This window comes from Rattus rattus, chromosome 14, assembly GCF_011064425.1.
Source record: "Rattus rattus isolate New Zealand chromosome 14, Rrattus_CSIRO_v1, whole genome shotgun sequence".
Classification (NCBI taxonomy): Eukaryota; Metazoa; Chordata; class Mammalia; order Rodentia; family Muridae; genus Rattus; species Rattus rattus.
In genome coordinates this window covers 52,187,272-52,204,207 of record NC_046167.1, presented here as the reverse complement: position 1 = coordinate 52,204,207, position 16,936 = coordinate 52,187,272, and the positions used below count along the sequence as shown (strand labels likewise).

The following is a 16,936-nucleotide window of genomic DNA, read 5'->3' as shown; positions in this document are numbered from 1 at the left end:
CATAAGGGGATGGAAAAGAAGCAATCCTTGATATCTATAATTATCATCTTCCATTGTTTAGGTAAGGTGGAGAGCAAGGGTAGGCCCAATTGGATTGAGCCAAATAAACGCATCTGTGCATTAACGGCCCTCAAATCATGGAGAAGTCTCCACTTTCCTGATTCTTTTCTTAATTACAAAAATAGCAGTATTCCATGGTGAAATAGAGGGTTCTAAATGACCAAGCTGTAATTGTTCATTAACCAGCTTAGTGGCAGCTTCCAATTTTTCAGAGGATAGAGGCCATTGAGGAACCCATATGGCTTCCTCCGTGAGCCAGGGTATGGGCATAGAACCCTCAATGGCCCCTAGAAAAAACCCAGGCCCTGTCTTCCTATATTACCTTCTTGTGGGACCGGTTCTAATCTTCCTTGTTCTTTTCTTCCTAGTCCGTTCCCTTCCTTGTAACCCATTCTCTTCATAATCCCAACAGCTTGTTGAGAGTACTCATTGGTCAATGTTAGTCCTAAACCCTGTAAGATATCCCTCCCCCAAAGGTTAATAGGAAGAGGGAGGACATAAGGAATGAATCTTCCTCATTGGCCCTCTGGAGCATGCCAGATCAAGAAACGTGAACTGATAGTGGGGCTGGCCTCATACCCTAGTCCTTGTAAGCAATGGGATGATTGAATGACAGGCCATGTCTTAGGCCACCAGTTGGAGGAGATAATACTCTTATCAACCCCTGTATCTAAAATTCCCGAAAAAGTCTTTCCTTCTATATTCAACTCTAAAGAGGGTCTGGAACTAAGGTCCATTATTAAATACGCAGAATCAGTCCTGGAGGAGCCAAGCCTCGTGGTGTCTCTAGGGACCCCGGAAGAAAGAAAATGATCATGTGAACTTGGAAGGATAATCAACTGAGCAATCCTGTCACCTGAGGAGATGGAAAAAACGCCTTGAGGGCAAGAGCAGAGAACTTGAAATTCTCTCCAGTAATCTTGATCTATTATTCCAGGATGAACAATAAGTCCCCTTAAGGTTAAGGAGGATCGACCCAAAATAAGGCCGAAACTTCCCACAGATAGGGGGCCTTTGTAGTCGGTGGGGACAGGTTGCACACCCATCTGTGGCATTAACATGAATTGGGTGGTGGAGCGGAGGTCCCTCCTGCTGAGCCTTCTGTAGTTCTGTGGACGTGGTGTCCACTTGTTTGAGCTGGGGTCCCATATGTTTTGGGGCCCTGAGATTGGGGCCCGGATACCCGTTTTTTTGGAGCTTTTTCAGCTTCTTCTGCCTGGGGAGGTCCGGGCTATATTAGCCTGCCTTTGATATCTCTAACTGAGCGACCTTCACTGGCCCAATGATAGCCTTTCCCACACTTAGTACACAGTCCTGGTGCTCTCCTTTTTGTGAGGGCCTGGCAATCCCTTTTTAAATGTCCTGGTTTGCCACAGTTATAGCAGACCTTGCGATCACCTATACCTGAGCGCTTTTGGCCCTGTAGGATAGCAGCCGCGAGGGCGGCATTAGTAAGCAGGCCTCCAAGTTCCCGGCCAACTCTCAGCCAGTCCTGTAACCCTTTGCTCTTTCTAGGTGTAATACCTGCTCTGCATTCCTGTGTGGCTTGCTCATAGACCAACTGTTCCACTAAAGGCATTGCTTGTTCAGGGTCTCCAAAGATCCTGCCTGCTGCCTCTGTCATCCTAGCCACGAAGTCTGAGAATGGCTCCTGGGGGCCTTGTATAATTTTTGTTAGGTGTCCCCCAGACTCTCCCTTCCTGGAAAGTGCCTTCCACGCCTTAATGGCGGCAGCGGAGATTTGAGCGTATGCTTCCCAATTGTAATTTGTTTGATTATTGGCATACTGCCCTTGTCCTGTTAGCAGATTGAGTGTCCAATTTCTTTGATCGCCTTCAGCAGTGGCATTGACTTTGGCCTGTGCTTGAGAGGCGTCATACCACAAGGCTTTCCATTCCATATATTGCCCCATATTAGGGAGTGCAGCCTTCACTGTTGTCTGCCAGTCTCCTGGAGTCATGACCAGAGTGGCAAGCCTCTCGACTTGAGAAATAGTGAAATTGGCGCTAACTCCGTGGTTACGGACCGACTCGGCAAGTTCTTTAATTTGGATATATTCTACTGGTGCATGAACATGGCCTCCATCAACAGCCTCAAACACCGGAAATACCTGCCGTATCTTTTTTTGTTCATCTTTAGTGAGGAAGGAATCTGAGTGAAATCTTTCCATATAAGGTGGAGAGGCGCTGGGGCTTATAGGCTGGGAAACCGCATGGTTTCCACCTCCCACTTTCTGTTAGCTCGTCGTTCATCTGGGTGGTATCTTTCTTCTTCATAGCGAGCTGCCTCATCTTCTAAATCCTCTTCCTCAGAGGGGCTAAGCTTGTCTGTTTCTGAACTATCAAGCCCCAAAGCCTCTAACTCCTCTACCGGTTAAAGGCTTTTTTTCGGGGTTTTCTTCTCCTTCCCCTGTTTCTCTCCCAGGGCGTCCTTTCCCCTATCTCTTGCTTCCTCGGATCCAAGGTCCTTGGAAGGGCCTCTTTTCTTAGGTGCACCTTTCCTTCTTAAAGCTTCTAATCTTTCACCTCGCTCTGTTTCTGACATGCTGTCCTGTAACTCCTCTAACGCCCCTTGTCCTGCTATTACTGTTGGGCAGCATTTCTCATCTTCTAGGCACGACTTCTGACTGTGCCTAGTAGCAGCCACAAAATCGAAAACCAAAAGAAAAAGAATGAGCGCTGCCAAAATAATAACAAAAGCTTCCACCGCATCTTCTAATGGGGGAGAAAGATGAGAGAGATCAAGACCAAACATGCCTCTCAGAGCTTACCTTCATCCTGCAGCTCTGAATCCTCTCCGCGAGTGGAGGGTCTCCTCGGCGCCGGCGATGGTGAGGCGTCTTTTCCCGGGTTTCGGCACCAAATGTCCCATGCTATCGTCTCGCCAGCAAGAACGCACGCAGACACCAGGATCCTTCTGCAGCAAAAGCGTTTATCATCTTAAAGAGGAAAAACGCCGCGGCCCCAGAGAGCGTTAGCTTTATATCCCCCAAAGCAACGTGTTCCTTCCTGATTGGCCGCATAGTCGTGATCTCATTGGCACGCCCCAGGGTAAGACTTGGCAAAGACTTGGCGCGAACACACCCTTGCGCATGCGCACACAGTTTGTTTACAGGAGGGAGCCGGGCTGCCGCAATGGAAGCCAGCGCCATCTTGTAACGGCGGAAGCTATTACGGCTTTCCACATCTGCAGAAGACACCATAGAAAATATTGACACAACAGTCAAAGAAAATGCCAAATCCAAAAGGCTCCTAACCCAAAACATCCAGGACACAATGAGAAGAACAAACCTAAGAATAATAGGTATACAAGAAAGTGAAGATTCCCAACTTAAAGAACCAGTAAATGTCTTCAACAAACTTATAGAAGAAAACTTCCCTAATCTAAAAAGTATACAAGAAGCCTACAGAATTCTAAATAGACTGAATCAGAAAAGAAATTTGTCCTGTCACATAATAGTGAAAACACCAAATGCTCAAACAAAGAAAGAATATTAAAAGCAGTAAGGGAAAATGGTCAAGTAATATATAAAGGCAGACCTATTAGAATTCCACCAGATTTCTCAACAGAGACAAGGAAAGCTAAAAGATCCTGGACAGATGTCATACAGATCCTAAGAGAACATAAATGCTAGTCCAGGGCAATGTTTCCAACAAAACTCACAATTATGGTAGATGGTAAAATCAAGATATTCCATGACAAAACAAAATTTGCACAATATCTCTCTACAAATCTACAAAGGATAATAGATGGAAAGCACCAACACAAGGATGGAAACTACACCCTAGAAAAAGGAAGAAAGTAATCTTCTCAGAACAAGCCTAAAAGAAGCAAACCACACAAGAATATTTCTATCTCTAACAACAAAAATAACAGAAAGCAACAATCATTGGCATTTAATATCTCTCAAAACAATGGACTCAGTTCCTGAATGAAAAGGCATAGACTAACAAACTGGATATGTAAAGAGGGTACAGCATTTTCTGCATAAAGGAAATGCCCCTCAGTAGCAAAGACAGACACTACCTCAGAATAAAAGGCTAGACAGAATTTTCAAGCAAATAGTCCCCCAAAACAAGCTGGATTAGGCATTCTATTATCAAATAATATCAAATTTCTACCAAAATTTATCAAAATTGATAAGGAAGAAAATTTCATACTCAAAACAGGAAAAATCTTCTAAGATAAACTCTCAATTCTGAACATTTATGTTCAAAATTCAATCGCACCCACATTAATAAAAGAAACTTCCCTAATGTTTCACTTCACATAATGATAGTGAGAGGCTACAAGACACTTTTAACAATGGACAGAGCATGGAAACAGAAACTAAACAGAGACACAGTGAAATTAACAGACGTTATGAACCAAATGGATTTAACAGATTTATAGAACATTTTATCCTAAAACAAAAGAATATATTTCCTTCTCATCACCTCATTGTATCTTTTCCAAAACTGACCATAAAATCAGTTACAAAGCAGGCTTCAACAGATATAAAAAGATAGAAATTATCTCCTGCATCCTATCAGGCGACCAAGGACTAAGGCTATTTTTTCAATTAACAATAAAATAACAGAAAGCCCACATATACATCAAAGGTGAACTACACTCTACTCAATGATAATTTGGTCAAGGAAGAATTAAGGAAAGAAATTAAAGACATTTTAGAATTTAATGAAAATGAAGACATAACACAGACAAAATTATGTTACACATGAAAGTAGTACTAAAAGAAATACTCATAGCTCTGAGAGCCTACAAAAAGGCCAAACCAAACCAAACAAACAAACAAATTGAAGAGAGCATGCACTAATTGCTTGACAGCACACCTGAAAGCTGTAGAACAAAAAGAAGTAAATACACCCAATAGCACTACACTGCAGGAAATAATTAAAATTAGCAATCTTGCTGAAAGCTAACTACAGATTCAACACAATCCCCACCAAAATACCAACTCAACTCTTTATACTTTTAGAAAGAGCAATTCTCAAATTCATTTGGAATAACTAAAAAACACAGGATGGGAAAAGCTATTCTCCCTAATAAAAAACATCTGGTGGAATCACCATCCCTGACCTCAAGCTGTACTATGAAGCAATAATGATAAAAACTGTATGATATTGTATGATGGTTTGCATATGCTTGTCCCATGGAACGGCACTATTAGAAGGTCTGGGTTTGTTGGAAGAAGTGTGTCACTGTGGGTTGGGCTTGGAGACCCTCATCCTAGCTCCTCCTAGGATGCCAAGGCTGTTCCTGGCTTCTTTTGGATGAAGATGTAGAGCTCAGCTTCTCCTGCATCATGCCTGCATGGAGGCTACCATGCTTCTGCCTTGATGATAATGAATTAAACCTCTGAACCTGTAATCCAGGTCCAAGTAAATGTTGTACTTTATAAAACTTCTATTGATCATGTTGTCTGTTCACAGCAATAAAACCCTAAGACAAAAGTTGGTACCAGGAGTGGGTTATTGCTGTGGTAGGCCTGATCATGCTTTTGTTTGAAAGAATGTGGACTTTGGGACTTTGAATTTGAAAAGTAGTAGAATACTTTAAATGGGGCTTAATTGGCTATCTTATTAGGAATACAGAAGTCTTTGTCACTGAGACTGATTTGAATTGTGCAGGCTTGGCCCAAAAGGTTTCAGAGGAAAAGAATTTCAGTATGCACTATAAAGACTACTTTTGTGGTATTTTGGTGAAGAATGTGGCTACTTTGTGCCCTTGTCTGAAGAGCCAACCTGAGGCTAAGGCGAAAAGACTCAGATTAGTTGCATTGACAAAGGAAGTATCAGAAGCTCCCATCATAGACTTTGCTTTCTGGTTAAGTCTCATGAAGAGCATTTTAATGAAAAAAATGGGAAGTTGAGAAAGTAAAGATACAAAGTAAATAGGTTGAATATTAAAGGGGCACCCAGAGGTGAAATGGAGCTGAATCCTGTGTTCAAGAATATTAAATTAAATTAGGGAGCAATGACCTTGGGTCAAGATCCTACCCAGCTAAGTTAGCTCTAGGCAATTTAGTACAAACCTTTAATCCCAGAAGATAGGCATACAGATCTCTAAATTCAAAGTCAATGTACAAAGCAAGATCCAGGACAGCCAAGTTTAGGCAGTGAAGCATTTTCCACAAATGACACTGGTTCAACTGGCAGTCAGTATGTAGAAAAATGCAAATTGATCTATTCTTTTTTTTTTTTTATTAACTTGAGTATTTCTTATATACATTTTGAGTGTTATTTCCTTTCCGGTTTCTGGGCAAACATCCCCTACCCTACCCTTCTTTATGGGTGTTCCCCTCCCCCATCCTCCCCCATTGCCCTCCCCCAACAATCTAGTTCACTGGGGTTCAGTCTTAACAGGACCAGGGCTTCCCCCTTCCACTGGTGATCTTACTAGGATATTCATTGCTACCTATGAGGTCAGAGTCAGGGTCCAGTCCATGTATAGTCTTTAGGTAGTGGCTTAGTCCCTGGAAGCTCTGGTTTGCTTAGCATTGTTGTACATATGGGGTCTCGAGCCCTTCAAGCTCTTCCAGTTCTTTCTCTGATCCCTTCAACGGGGGTCCTATTCTCAATTCAGTGGTTTGCTACTGGCATACGCCTCTGTGTTTGCTGTATTCTGGCTGTGTCTCTCGGGAGAGATCTACATCCGGCTCCTGTCGGCCTGCACTTCTTTGCTTCATCCATCTTGTCTAATTGGATGGCTGTATATGTATGGGCCACATGAGGGGCAGGCTCTGAATGGGTGTTCCTTCTGTGTCTGTTTTAATCTTTGCCTCTCTATTCCCTGCCAAGGGTATTCTTGTTCCCCTTTTAAAGAGGGAGTGAAGCATTCACGTTTTGATCATCCGTCTTGAGTTTCATTTGTTCTAGGCATCTAGGGTAATTCAAGCATTTGGGCTAATAGCCACTTATCAATGAATGCATACCATGTGTGTTTTTCTGTGATTGGGTTACCTCACTCAGGATGATATTTTTTCCAGTTCGACCATTTGCCTATATGAATTTCATAAAGTCATTTTTTTTGATAGCTGAGTAATATTTCATTGTGTAGATGTACCACATTTTCTGTATCCATTCCTCTGTTGAAGGGCATCTGGGTTCTTTCCAGCTTCTGGCTATTATAAATAAGGCTGCAATGAACATACAAATTGATCTATTCTTAGCTCTCTGTACAAAGATCAAATCCTAGGGGATCAAGGACCTCCACATAAAACCAGATACTCTGAATCGAATGAAAGAGAAAGTCGGGAAAAGCCTTAAACACATTGGAACAGGGGAAAACTTCCTGAACAAAACACCAATGGTTTATGTTCTAACATCAAGAATTAGCACATGAGATCTCATAAAATTACAAAGCCTCTGTAAGTCAAAAGACATTGCTAATAGGACAACAAGGCAACCAAAAGACTGGGAAAAGATCTTTACCAATCCTACATTTGATAGAGGGCTAAGGTCCAATATATATATATAATATATATATATATATATATAACTCAAGAAATTAAACTACAGACAATAAAATAACCCTATTAAAAATGGGATGCTGTGCTAAACAACGAATTCTCAACCAATGCATATGCAATGGCAGAGAGGCACCTAAAGAAATGTTCAACATCCTTACTCATCAGGGAAATGTAAATCCAAACAACTCTGAGATTTCACTTCATACCAGTCAGAATGGTGCCAGCAGATGCTGGTCAGGATGTGGAGAAAGAGGAATACTCCTTCATTGCTGGTGGGATTACAAGCTGGTATAACCACTTTGGAAATCAGTCTTGCAGTTCCTCAGAAATTTGGACATAGTGCTACCTGAGAACTCAGCTATTCCACTCCTGGGCATATACCCCAAAGAAGCTCCAACATTTGATAAGGACACATGCCCTACTATATTTATAGCAGTCACATTTATAATAGCCAGTAACTGGGAATAACCCAGATATCCTGCAACAGAGGAATGAATACAGAAAACGAAGTATATTTACACAATAGAATACTACTCAGCTACTGAGAACAATAACTTCATGAAATTGACAGGCAAATGCATTTATTCAGAAAATATCATTCTCAGTCAGGTAACTCGGTTACAAATGAACACACATTGTATGTACTCATTGATAAATGGATATTGGGCAAAGAGCTTGAAATACACATGATCTAACTCACAGACCAAATGAAACGCAAGAGAAAGGAAGACCAAAGAGAGCATGTTTCAGTCCTACTTAGAAGGGGGAACAAAATAAAGGGAAGTAGAGGGTGGAAGGATCTTGGGAGAAAGAGAGGAGGAGGAAGAGAAAAAGAGAGGCAGGATAAGGTATGAGAGGAGATGGAGAATTTGTACAGAGAGTCAGGAAATTGAACAGAGGTTTCTAGCAATTGGGGATAGGAACTTTGGATAACAATCAGAAAGTCCCAGGTGCTAGGAAAACAAGAGCCTCCCAGGAACCCATTGGAATGACATTAGCTGAAATATCCCCAGGGATGAGAGAGAACCTGTCAAGACCATATCTAGAGGTTAGACATTTCCCCCCAGTTGAGGGATGGAGCCACCCACCAATCTCCAAAAATTTAACCCAGAATTGCTCTTCTCTAAAGGACATATAGGGACAAAGAGTAGAGCAGAGGCTAGAGGTAAGGCCATACAGAGACTGCCCCACCTAGGGATCCATCACACAGGAAAACACTAAACCAAGTCACTCTTGCTGATGCCAAGAAGTGCTTGCTGTGAGGAGCCCCATAAAACTATCTCCTGATCCTGAGCAATACAGATGTGGATTTTTGAAGCCAACCATCAGACTGATCACCCAATCCCCAGTGGTGGAGTTAGGGGAACTTCTGAAGGAGCTTAAACCACATTATCTGACATCAATTGGAAGTGAGGTCCTTGGTCCTGTGAAGACTTGATACCCTAGTATAGAGTAATGCTAGGGTGGTAAGGCAGAAATGGGTGGGCAGGGGAGCACCCTCATAGAAGCAGGGTAAGGGGGCATGTGATAGGGATTTCCAGAGAAAAAAACAGGAAATGGCATAGCATTTCAAATGTAAATAAATAAATATCCAATTTATGAACAACCTATGTCCTCATGATTTTGAGTTTCCTCAGTAGCTATAGTGATCTCTCCCTTATATCATTATTTGTTTAAGTCTCTCTCTCTCTCTCTCTCTCTCTCTCTCTCTCTCTCTCTCTCTCTCTCTCTCCATCTCTTTCTCTCTCTTTTAATTTGGCTAACAATTTTTCCAGTTTAATTTTTTCAAAGAGCTCACTGTTTTTTTGATCTTTTATATTTATTCATTTCTACATCACTCTTTATAGTTCTTAATTTCATTATTTCTTCTCTCTTTTTTTTTAATCTTTATTAAGTTGGGTATTTCTTATTTACATTTTGATTGTTATTCCCCTTCCCGGTTTCCAGGCCAACATGCCCCTAACCCCTCCACCTCCACTTTTCTATGGGTGTTCCCCTCCCCATCCTCCCCCCATTACCACCCTCTCCTCAAAAATCACGTTCACTGGGGGTTCAATCTTGGCAGGACCAAGGGCTTCCCCTTCCACTGGTGATCTTACTAGGCTATTCATTGCTACTTATGAGGTTGGAGCCCAGGGTCAGTCCGTATAGTATAGTCTTTGGGTAGTGGCTTAGTCCCTGGAAACTCTGGTTCGTTGGCATTGTTGTTCATATGGGGTCGCAAGCCCATTCAAGCTCTTTCAGTCCTTTCTCTGATTCCTTCAACGAGGGTACCATTCTCAGTTCAGTGGTTTGCTGCTGGCATTCACCTATGTATTTGCTGTTTTCTGGCTGTGTCTCTCAGGAGAGATCTACATCCGGTTCCTGTCAGCCTGCACTTCTTTGCTTCATCCATCTTATCTAGTTTGGTGGCTGTATATGTATGGGCCACATGTGGGGCAGGCTCTGAATGGGTGTTCCTTGTGCCTCTGTTCTAAACTTTGCCTCCCTATTCCCTCCCAAGGGTATTCTTGTTCCCCTTTTAAAGAAAGAGTGAAGCATTCCCATTTTGGACATCCTTCTTGAGTTTCATGTGTTCTGTGCATTAGGGTAATTCAAGCATTTGGGCTAATAGCCACTTATCAATGAGTGCATACCATGTGTGTTTTTCTGTGGTTGAGTTACCTCACTCAGGATGATATTTTCCAGTTGCATCCATTTGCCTATGAATTTCATAAAGTCATTGTTTTTCATAGCTGAGTAATATTCCACTGTGTAGATGTACCATATTTCTGTATCCATTCCTCTGTTGAAGGGCATCTGGGTTCTTTCCAGCTTCTGGCTATTATAAATAAGGCTGCTGTGAATATAGTGGAGCATTTGTCTTTGTTACATGTTGGGGCATCTTTTGGGTATATGCCCAAGAGAGGCATAGCTGTGTCCTCAGATAATTCAATGTCCAATTTTCTGAGGAACCTCCAGACTGATTCCAGAATGGTTGTACCAGTCTGCAATCCCACCAACAATGGAGGAGTGTTCTTCTTTCTCCACATCCTCGCCAGCATTTGCTATCACCTGAGTTTTTGATCTTAGCCATTCTCACTGGTTTGAGGTGAAATCTCAGGGTTGTTTTGATTTGCATTTCCCTTATGACTAAAGATGTTGAACATTTCTTTAGGTGTTTCTCAGCCATTTGGCATTCCTCAGCTGTGAATTCCACGTTTAGCTCTGAACCCAATTTTTTAATAGTGTTATTTGTCTCCCTGCAGTTTAACTTCTTGAATTCTTTATATATTTTGGATATAAGCCCTCTATCCGTTGTAGGATTGGTAAAGATCTATTCCCAATCTGTTGGTTGCCATTTTGTCCTAACAACAGTGTGCTTTGCCTTAAAGAAGCTTTGCAGTTTTATGAAATCCCATTTGTTGATTCTTGATCTTAGAGCATAAGCCATTGGTGTTTTGTTCAGGAAATTTTCTCCAGTGCCCTTGTGTTTGAGATTCTTCCCCACTTTTTCTTCTATTACTTTTAGTGTATCTGGTTTGGTGTGGAGGTCCTTGATCCACTTGGACTTAAGCTTTGTACAGGGTGATAAGCATGGATCGATCTGCATTCTTCTACATGCTGACCTCCAATTGAACCAGCACCATCTGCTGAACGGCTATTTTTTTCCATTGGATGATTTTGGCTCCTTTGTCAAAAATCAAGTGACCATAGGTGTGTGGGTTCATTTCTGGATCTTCAATTCTATTCCAGTGGACTATCTGTCTGTCTCTGTACCAATACCATGTAGTTTTTATCACTATTGCTCTGTAATACTGCTTGAGTTCAGGGATAGTGATTTCCCCCCAGAAGTCCTTTTATTGTTGAGAATAGTTTTAGCTATCCGGGGTATTTTGTTATTCCAGATGAATTTGCAAATTGTGCTCTCTAACTCTCTGAAAAATTAGATTGGTATTTTGATGGGGATTGCATTGTATCTGGAGATCGCTTTTGGTAAAATGGCCATTTTTAATATATTAATCCTGCCTCTCTATGAGCATTGGGACATATTTCCATCTTCTGAGATCTTCTTTAGTTTCTTTCTTCAGAGGCTTGAAGTTCTTATCATACAGATCTTTCACTTGCTCGGTTAAAGTCACACCAAGGTATTTTATATTATTTGGGACTATTATGAACGGTGTCATTTTCCTAATTTCTCTCTAGGGTTGTTTCTCTTTTGTATAGAAGAAGGCTACTGATTTATTTGAGTTAATTTTATACTCAGCCACTTTGCTGAAGGTGTTTATCAGGTTTAGTAGTTCTCTGGTGGAACTTTTGGGTCCACTGAAATATACTATCATATATATCTGCAAATAGTGATATTTTGACATTTTTCCAATCTGTATCCCTTTGAATTCCTTTTGTTGCCTGATTGCTGTGGCTAGAATTTCAAGAACTATAATGAATAAGTAGGGAGAGAGTGGGCAGCCTTGTCTAGTTCCTGATTTTAGTTTGATTGCTTCAAGTTTCTCACCATTTAGTTTAATGTTAGCTAATGGTTTGCTGTATATGGCTTTTACTATGTTTAGGTATGGGCCTTGAATTCGTATTCTTTCTAGGACTTTTATCATGAAGGGGTGTTGAGTTTTGTCAAATGCTTTCTCAGCATCTAATGAAATGATCATGTGGTTTTGTATCTTTCAGTTTGTTTATATAATGGATTACGTTGATGGTTTTCTATATATTACACCATCCCTGCATGCCTGGGATGAAGCCTACTTGATCACGGTGGATGATTGTTTTGATGTGTTCTTGGATTCGGTTTGCCAGAATTTTATTAAGTATTTTTGCATCGAAATTCATGAGGGAAATTGGTTTGAAGTTCCCTCTCTTTTTTGGGTCTTTGTGTGGTTTAGGTATAAGAGTAATTGAGGATTCATAGAAAGAATTTGGTAATGCTCCATGTGCTTCAATTTTGTGGAATAGTTTGGATAGTATTGGTATGAGGCCTTCTATGAAGGTCTTATAGAATTCTGCACTGAACCCATCTAAACATGGGCTGTTTTTGGTTGGGAGACCTTTAATGACTGCTTCTATTTCTTTAGGAGTTATGAGGTTGTTTAAATGGTTTATCTGTTCCTGAATTAACTTTGGTACCTGGTATCTGTCTAGGAAATTGTCCATTTCCTGCAGATTTTCAAGTTTTGTTGAATATAGGCTTTTGTAGTAGGATCTGATCATTTTTTGAATTTCCTCTGATTCTGTAGTTATGTATCTCCTTTTCATTTCTGATTTTGTTAATTTGGACACACTCTCTGTGTCCTCTCATTAGTCTGGCTAAGGGTTTATCTATCATGTTGACTTTCTCAAAGAACCAACTTTTGGTTCTGTTGATTCTTTGTATGGTCCTTTTTGTTTCTACTTGTTTGATTTCAGCTCTGAGTTTGATTATTTCCTGCCTTCTACTCCTCCTGGGTGTATTTGCTTCTTTGTTCTAGAGCTTTTAAGTGTGCTGTCAAGCTGCTGATATATGCTGTCTCCTGTTTCTTTCTTCAGGTACTCAGAGCTGTGAGTTTTCCTCTTAGCACAGCTTTCATTGTGTCCCATTACTTTGAGTATGTTGTACCTTTATTTTCATTAAATTCCAAGAAGTCTTTAATTTCTTTATTTCTTCCTTGACCAGGTTATCATCTAGTAGAGCATTGTTCAATATCCATGTATATGTGAGCTTTCTTTCCTTATTGTTATTGAAGACCACCTTTAGCCCGTGGTGGCCTGAAGGATGCATGGGATTGTTTCTATCTTTCTCTATCTATTGAGGCCTATTTTATGACCAATTATATCATCAGTTTTGGAGAAAGGGCCATGAGGTGGTGAGAAGAAGGTATATCCTTCTGTTTTAGGATGGAATGTTGTATAAATATCTGTTAAGTCAATTTGGTTCATGAGTTCTCCTAGTCTGTATATGTCTCTGCTTAATTTATGTTTCCATGATCGTTCCATTGGTGAGAGTAGGATGTTGAAATCGCCTACTATTATTGTGTGAGGTGCAATGTGTGCTTTGAGCTTTAATAAGGTTTCTTTTACATATGTAGGTGCCCTTGTATTTGGAAGATAGATATTTAGGATTGAGAGTTCATCTTGTTGGATTTTTCCTTCGATGAATATGAAGTGTCCTTCCTTAACTTTTTTGATGACTTTGGTTGAAAATCAATTTTATTGGATATTAGAATGTCTACTCCAGCTTGCTTCTTCCGACCATTTGCTTGGAAAGTTGTTTCCCAGCCTTTCACTCTGAGGTAGTGTCTGTCTTTGTCTCTGAGGTGTGTTTCCTGTAGGCAGCAGAATGCAGGGTCCTCGTTGCATATCCAGTTTGCTAATCTATGTCTTTTTATTGGGGAGTTGATTCCATTGATGTTGAGATTAATTAAGGAATAGTGATTGTTGCTTCCTGTTATATTAGTATTTGGATGTGAGATTATGTTTGTGTGCTTTTCTTCTCTTTGTTTTGTTGCCAAGACGATTAGTTTCCTGATTTTTCTAGGGTGTAGCTTGCCTCCTTATGTTGAGCTTTACCATTTATTATCCTTTGTAGTGCTGGATTTGTAGAAAGATATTGTGTAAATTTGGTTTTGTCATGGAATATCTTGGTTTCTCCATCTATGTTAATTGAGAGTTTTGCAGGATACAGTAACCTGGGCTGGCATTTGTGTTCTCTTAGGGTCTGTATGACATCAGTCCAGGATCTTCTGGCTTTCATAGTCTCTGCGAAAAGTCTGGTGTGATTCTGATAGGTCTGCCTTTATATGTTACTTGACCCTTTTCCCTTACTGCTTTTAATATTCTTTCTTTATTTTGTGCATTTGGTGTTTTGACTATTATGTGTCAGGAGGTGTTTCTTTTCTGGTCCAATCTATTTGGAGTTCTGTAGGCTTCTTGTATGCCTATGGGTATCTCTTTTTTTAGGTTAGGGAAGTTTTCTTCTATGATTTTGTTGAAGATATTTATTGGTCCTTTGAGCTGGGAGTCTTCACTCTCTTCTATACCTATTATCCTTAGGTTTGATCTTCTCATTGAGTCCTGGATTTCCTGTATGTTTTGGACCAGTAGCTTTTTCCGCTTTACATTATCTTTGACTGTTGAGTCGATGATTTCTATGGAATCTTCTGCTCCTGAGATTCTCTCTTCTATCTCTTGTATTCTGTTGGTGATGCTTGTATCTACGGCTCCTTGTCTCTTCCTTTGGTTTTCTACATCCAGGGTTGTCTCCCTTTGGGCTTTCTTTATTGCTTCTATTTCCATATTTAATTACTTCACCTGTTTGTGTTTCCCTGTAATTCTTTCAGGGATTTTTGTGATTCCTCTCTATAGGCTTCTACTTGTTTATTTATGTTTTCCTGTGTTTCTCTAAGGGAGTTTCCTTATGTCTTTCTTAAAGTCCTCCATCATCAGGATCAAATGTGATTTTAAACCTAGATCTTGCTTTTTTGGTGTGTTTTGATATTCAGTGTTTGCTTTGGTGCGAGAATTAGGCTTCGATGATGCCATGTAGTCTTGGTTTCTCTTGCTCTGGTTCCTGCACTTGCCTCTCACCATCAGGTTGTCTCTGGTGTTACCTTGTTCTGCTATTTCTGACACTGGCTAGACCGTCCTATAGGCCTGTGTGTCAGGAGTGGTGTAGACCTGTTTTCCTGTTTTCTTTCAGCCAGTTATGGCAACAGAGTGTTCTCCTTTCAGGCGTGTAGTCTTTCCCATTTACTTGTCTTCAGCTGTTCCGGTCGGCATATTTCTTCTCTTTTAAGATGGTCTTTGTTCTTATTGTTCCAAGGATATTAGATACATTGCTTTTAATTTGTCATCTCTTAAAATTTTGATGTAGGTATTTAGTGCTGTAATGAACTTATTCCACATAGGACTTCCTTGTGTCCCTCGGTTTTGGTAGGTTTTGTCTTCATTTTCATTCAAGTCTAAGAATCATTAATTTCCTTATTGATTTTTTTCCTTGACTCAACTGTCATTTGGGTGTGCAGTTTGTGTTCCATGACTATGTGTGCTTTCAATAGTTTCTCTTGATAAACAGCTTTATTCCCCTATGCTCAGGTAGAAGATGTCATTTTAATTTTCATATATTTGTTGATACTATATCATAGTGTGTGGTATAATTTGGAGAATTTCCCTTGGGCTGCTGAAAATGTGTATTCTTACATGTTTGTATGGAATGTACTGAATATGTCTACTGGTATTATTTAATTTATGTTATTAAATTCTAGTAACTCCAGCAGGCTCTGATAACTGATCATTGCACTTCTACTCCCTAAGTTCTAGAACCACATGTCTACACCATCATGCTGTTTTGCCAGTGGCAGACATTTTTGCTATAGCAACAGAACACTGTCAAACAAGAAACATCAAAACAGCAAATATTCCTCAGCCTTTTTTCACATCAAATACTTAACTCCACGTATCTTAATGTTGCCCAACTATACTGTCAACACAGCAGCAGCAGTGAAGTCAGAAGGGATCCTGGTTGCTGCAGAACTGCTCAGAAATCATGGAAAGCCTGCTATCCCTTAATATTCTCACATGACTCTATCACACAGACCCAGATCCTTCGATTTCTTCCTTTCCACCTAAATGATTCTATTGTATTTTAAGCAAGTGACCAACATGTCTGCAGGAGCTTGTAATGTTTTCATTTGTAATTCTAGCCATTAAATAGAAAGTCCCCTAGTATTTATTCTTGCAGCCACAGTCAAGTGATATTCCTGTGAATGACCTCATGTTTCGAACTCCTGGGAGAAAAGTGATGTAAAGAGGCTTGTGTGTCCAAACATATGACACACAAGAAAATAAGAGATGTGTGTAAAATAAAAACTTGTCCTACTGGGCTGAGTCTCTGCTTACCTTGGTTCTACACAGAGTATCTGAGGCATGTCCCCACTGCCCACTCCTCAGTTCTTTAACTAATTAGCCTTTCTCATTTAAATTGAGATGAGATATAGATGTGACCAAGGAAAGAGATAGAAGTACACATGGCTCCCTGTGTTGGCAACTACAGGATCCTGTAGCAGGGATGAGCTTTACAGCCAGCAACACCACAAATTCATAGAAGTGCAAATCCATATCCTAGAGAAAAGCTCTCCTGTGAGGCAGACAAACATTCAGTTCTGTAGGTAAGGTGTCATAAAGTCTTTTATTTCATAACTGATTTGCACTTATGAATAAGTTCACTTGGGTTACAGGCAAACTATTGAGAGACAGTAAAAAGATGACAAGAACACCCTTTCTTTAGGGAGAGGAGAATTGGCCACAGAACAGAATCCCATTGGTCTTAACATGCTACATTAAGAAAAGGGAGGGGTTGTTTGCACAGTAGCAGGAGATGAATTGTGATGACCCTGTTATGATAATTATAGTGAGTGCTACAGACTCTGATCCCTCCTC

The 16,936-nt window shown here is 40.5% G+C and overlaps 1 protein-coding gene across 1 annotated transcript; it reads right to left on the bottom strand.

Moving 5' to 3' along the window:
- Positions 1–1,114: 1,114 nt before the first annotated feature.
- Positions 1,115–2,814, bottom strand: LOC116883222 (igE-binding protein-like). Its single transcript, XM_032884236.1, is given in 2 exon segments — positions 1,115–2,252; positions 2,291–2,814. Coding segments are annotated over 2 exon segments (1,662 nt in total).
- Positions 2,815–16,936: the final 14,122 nt, after the last annotated feature.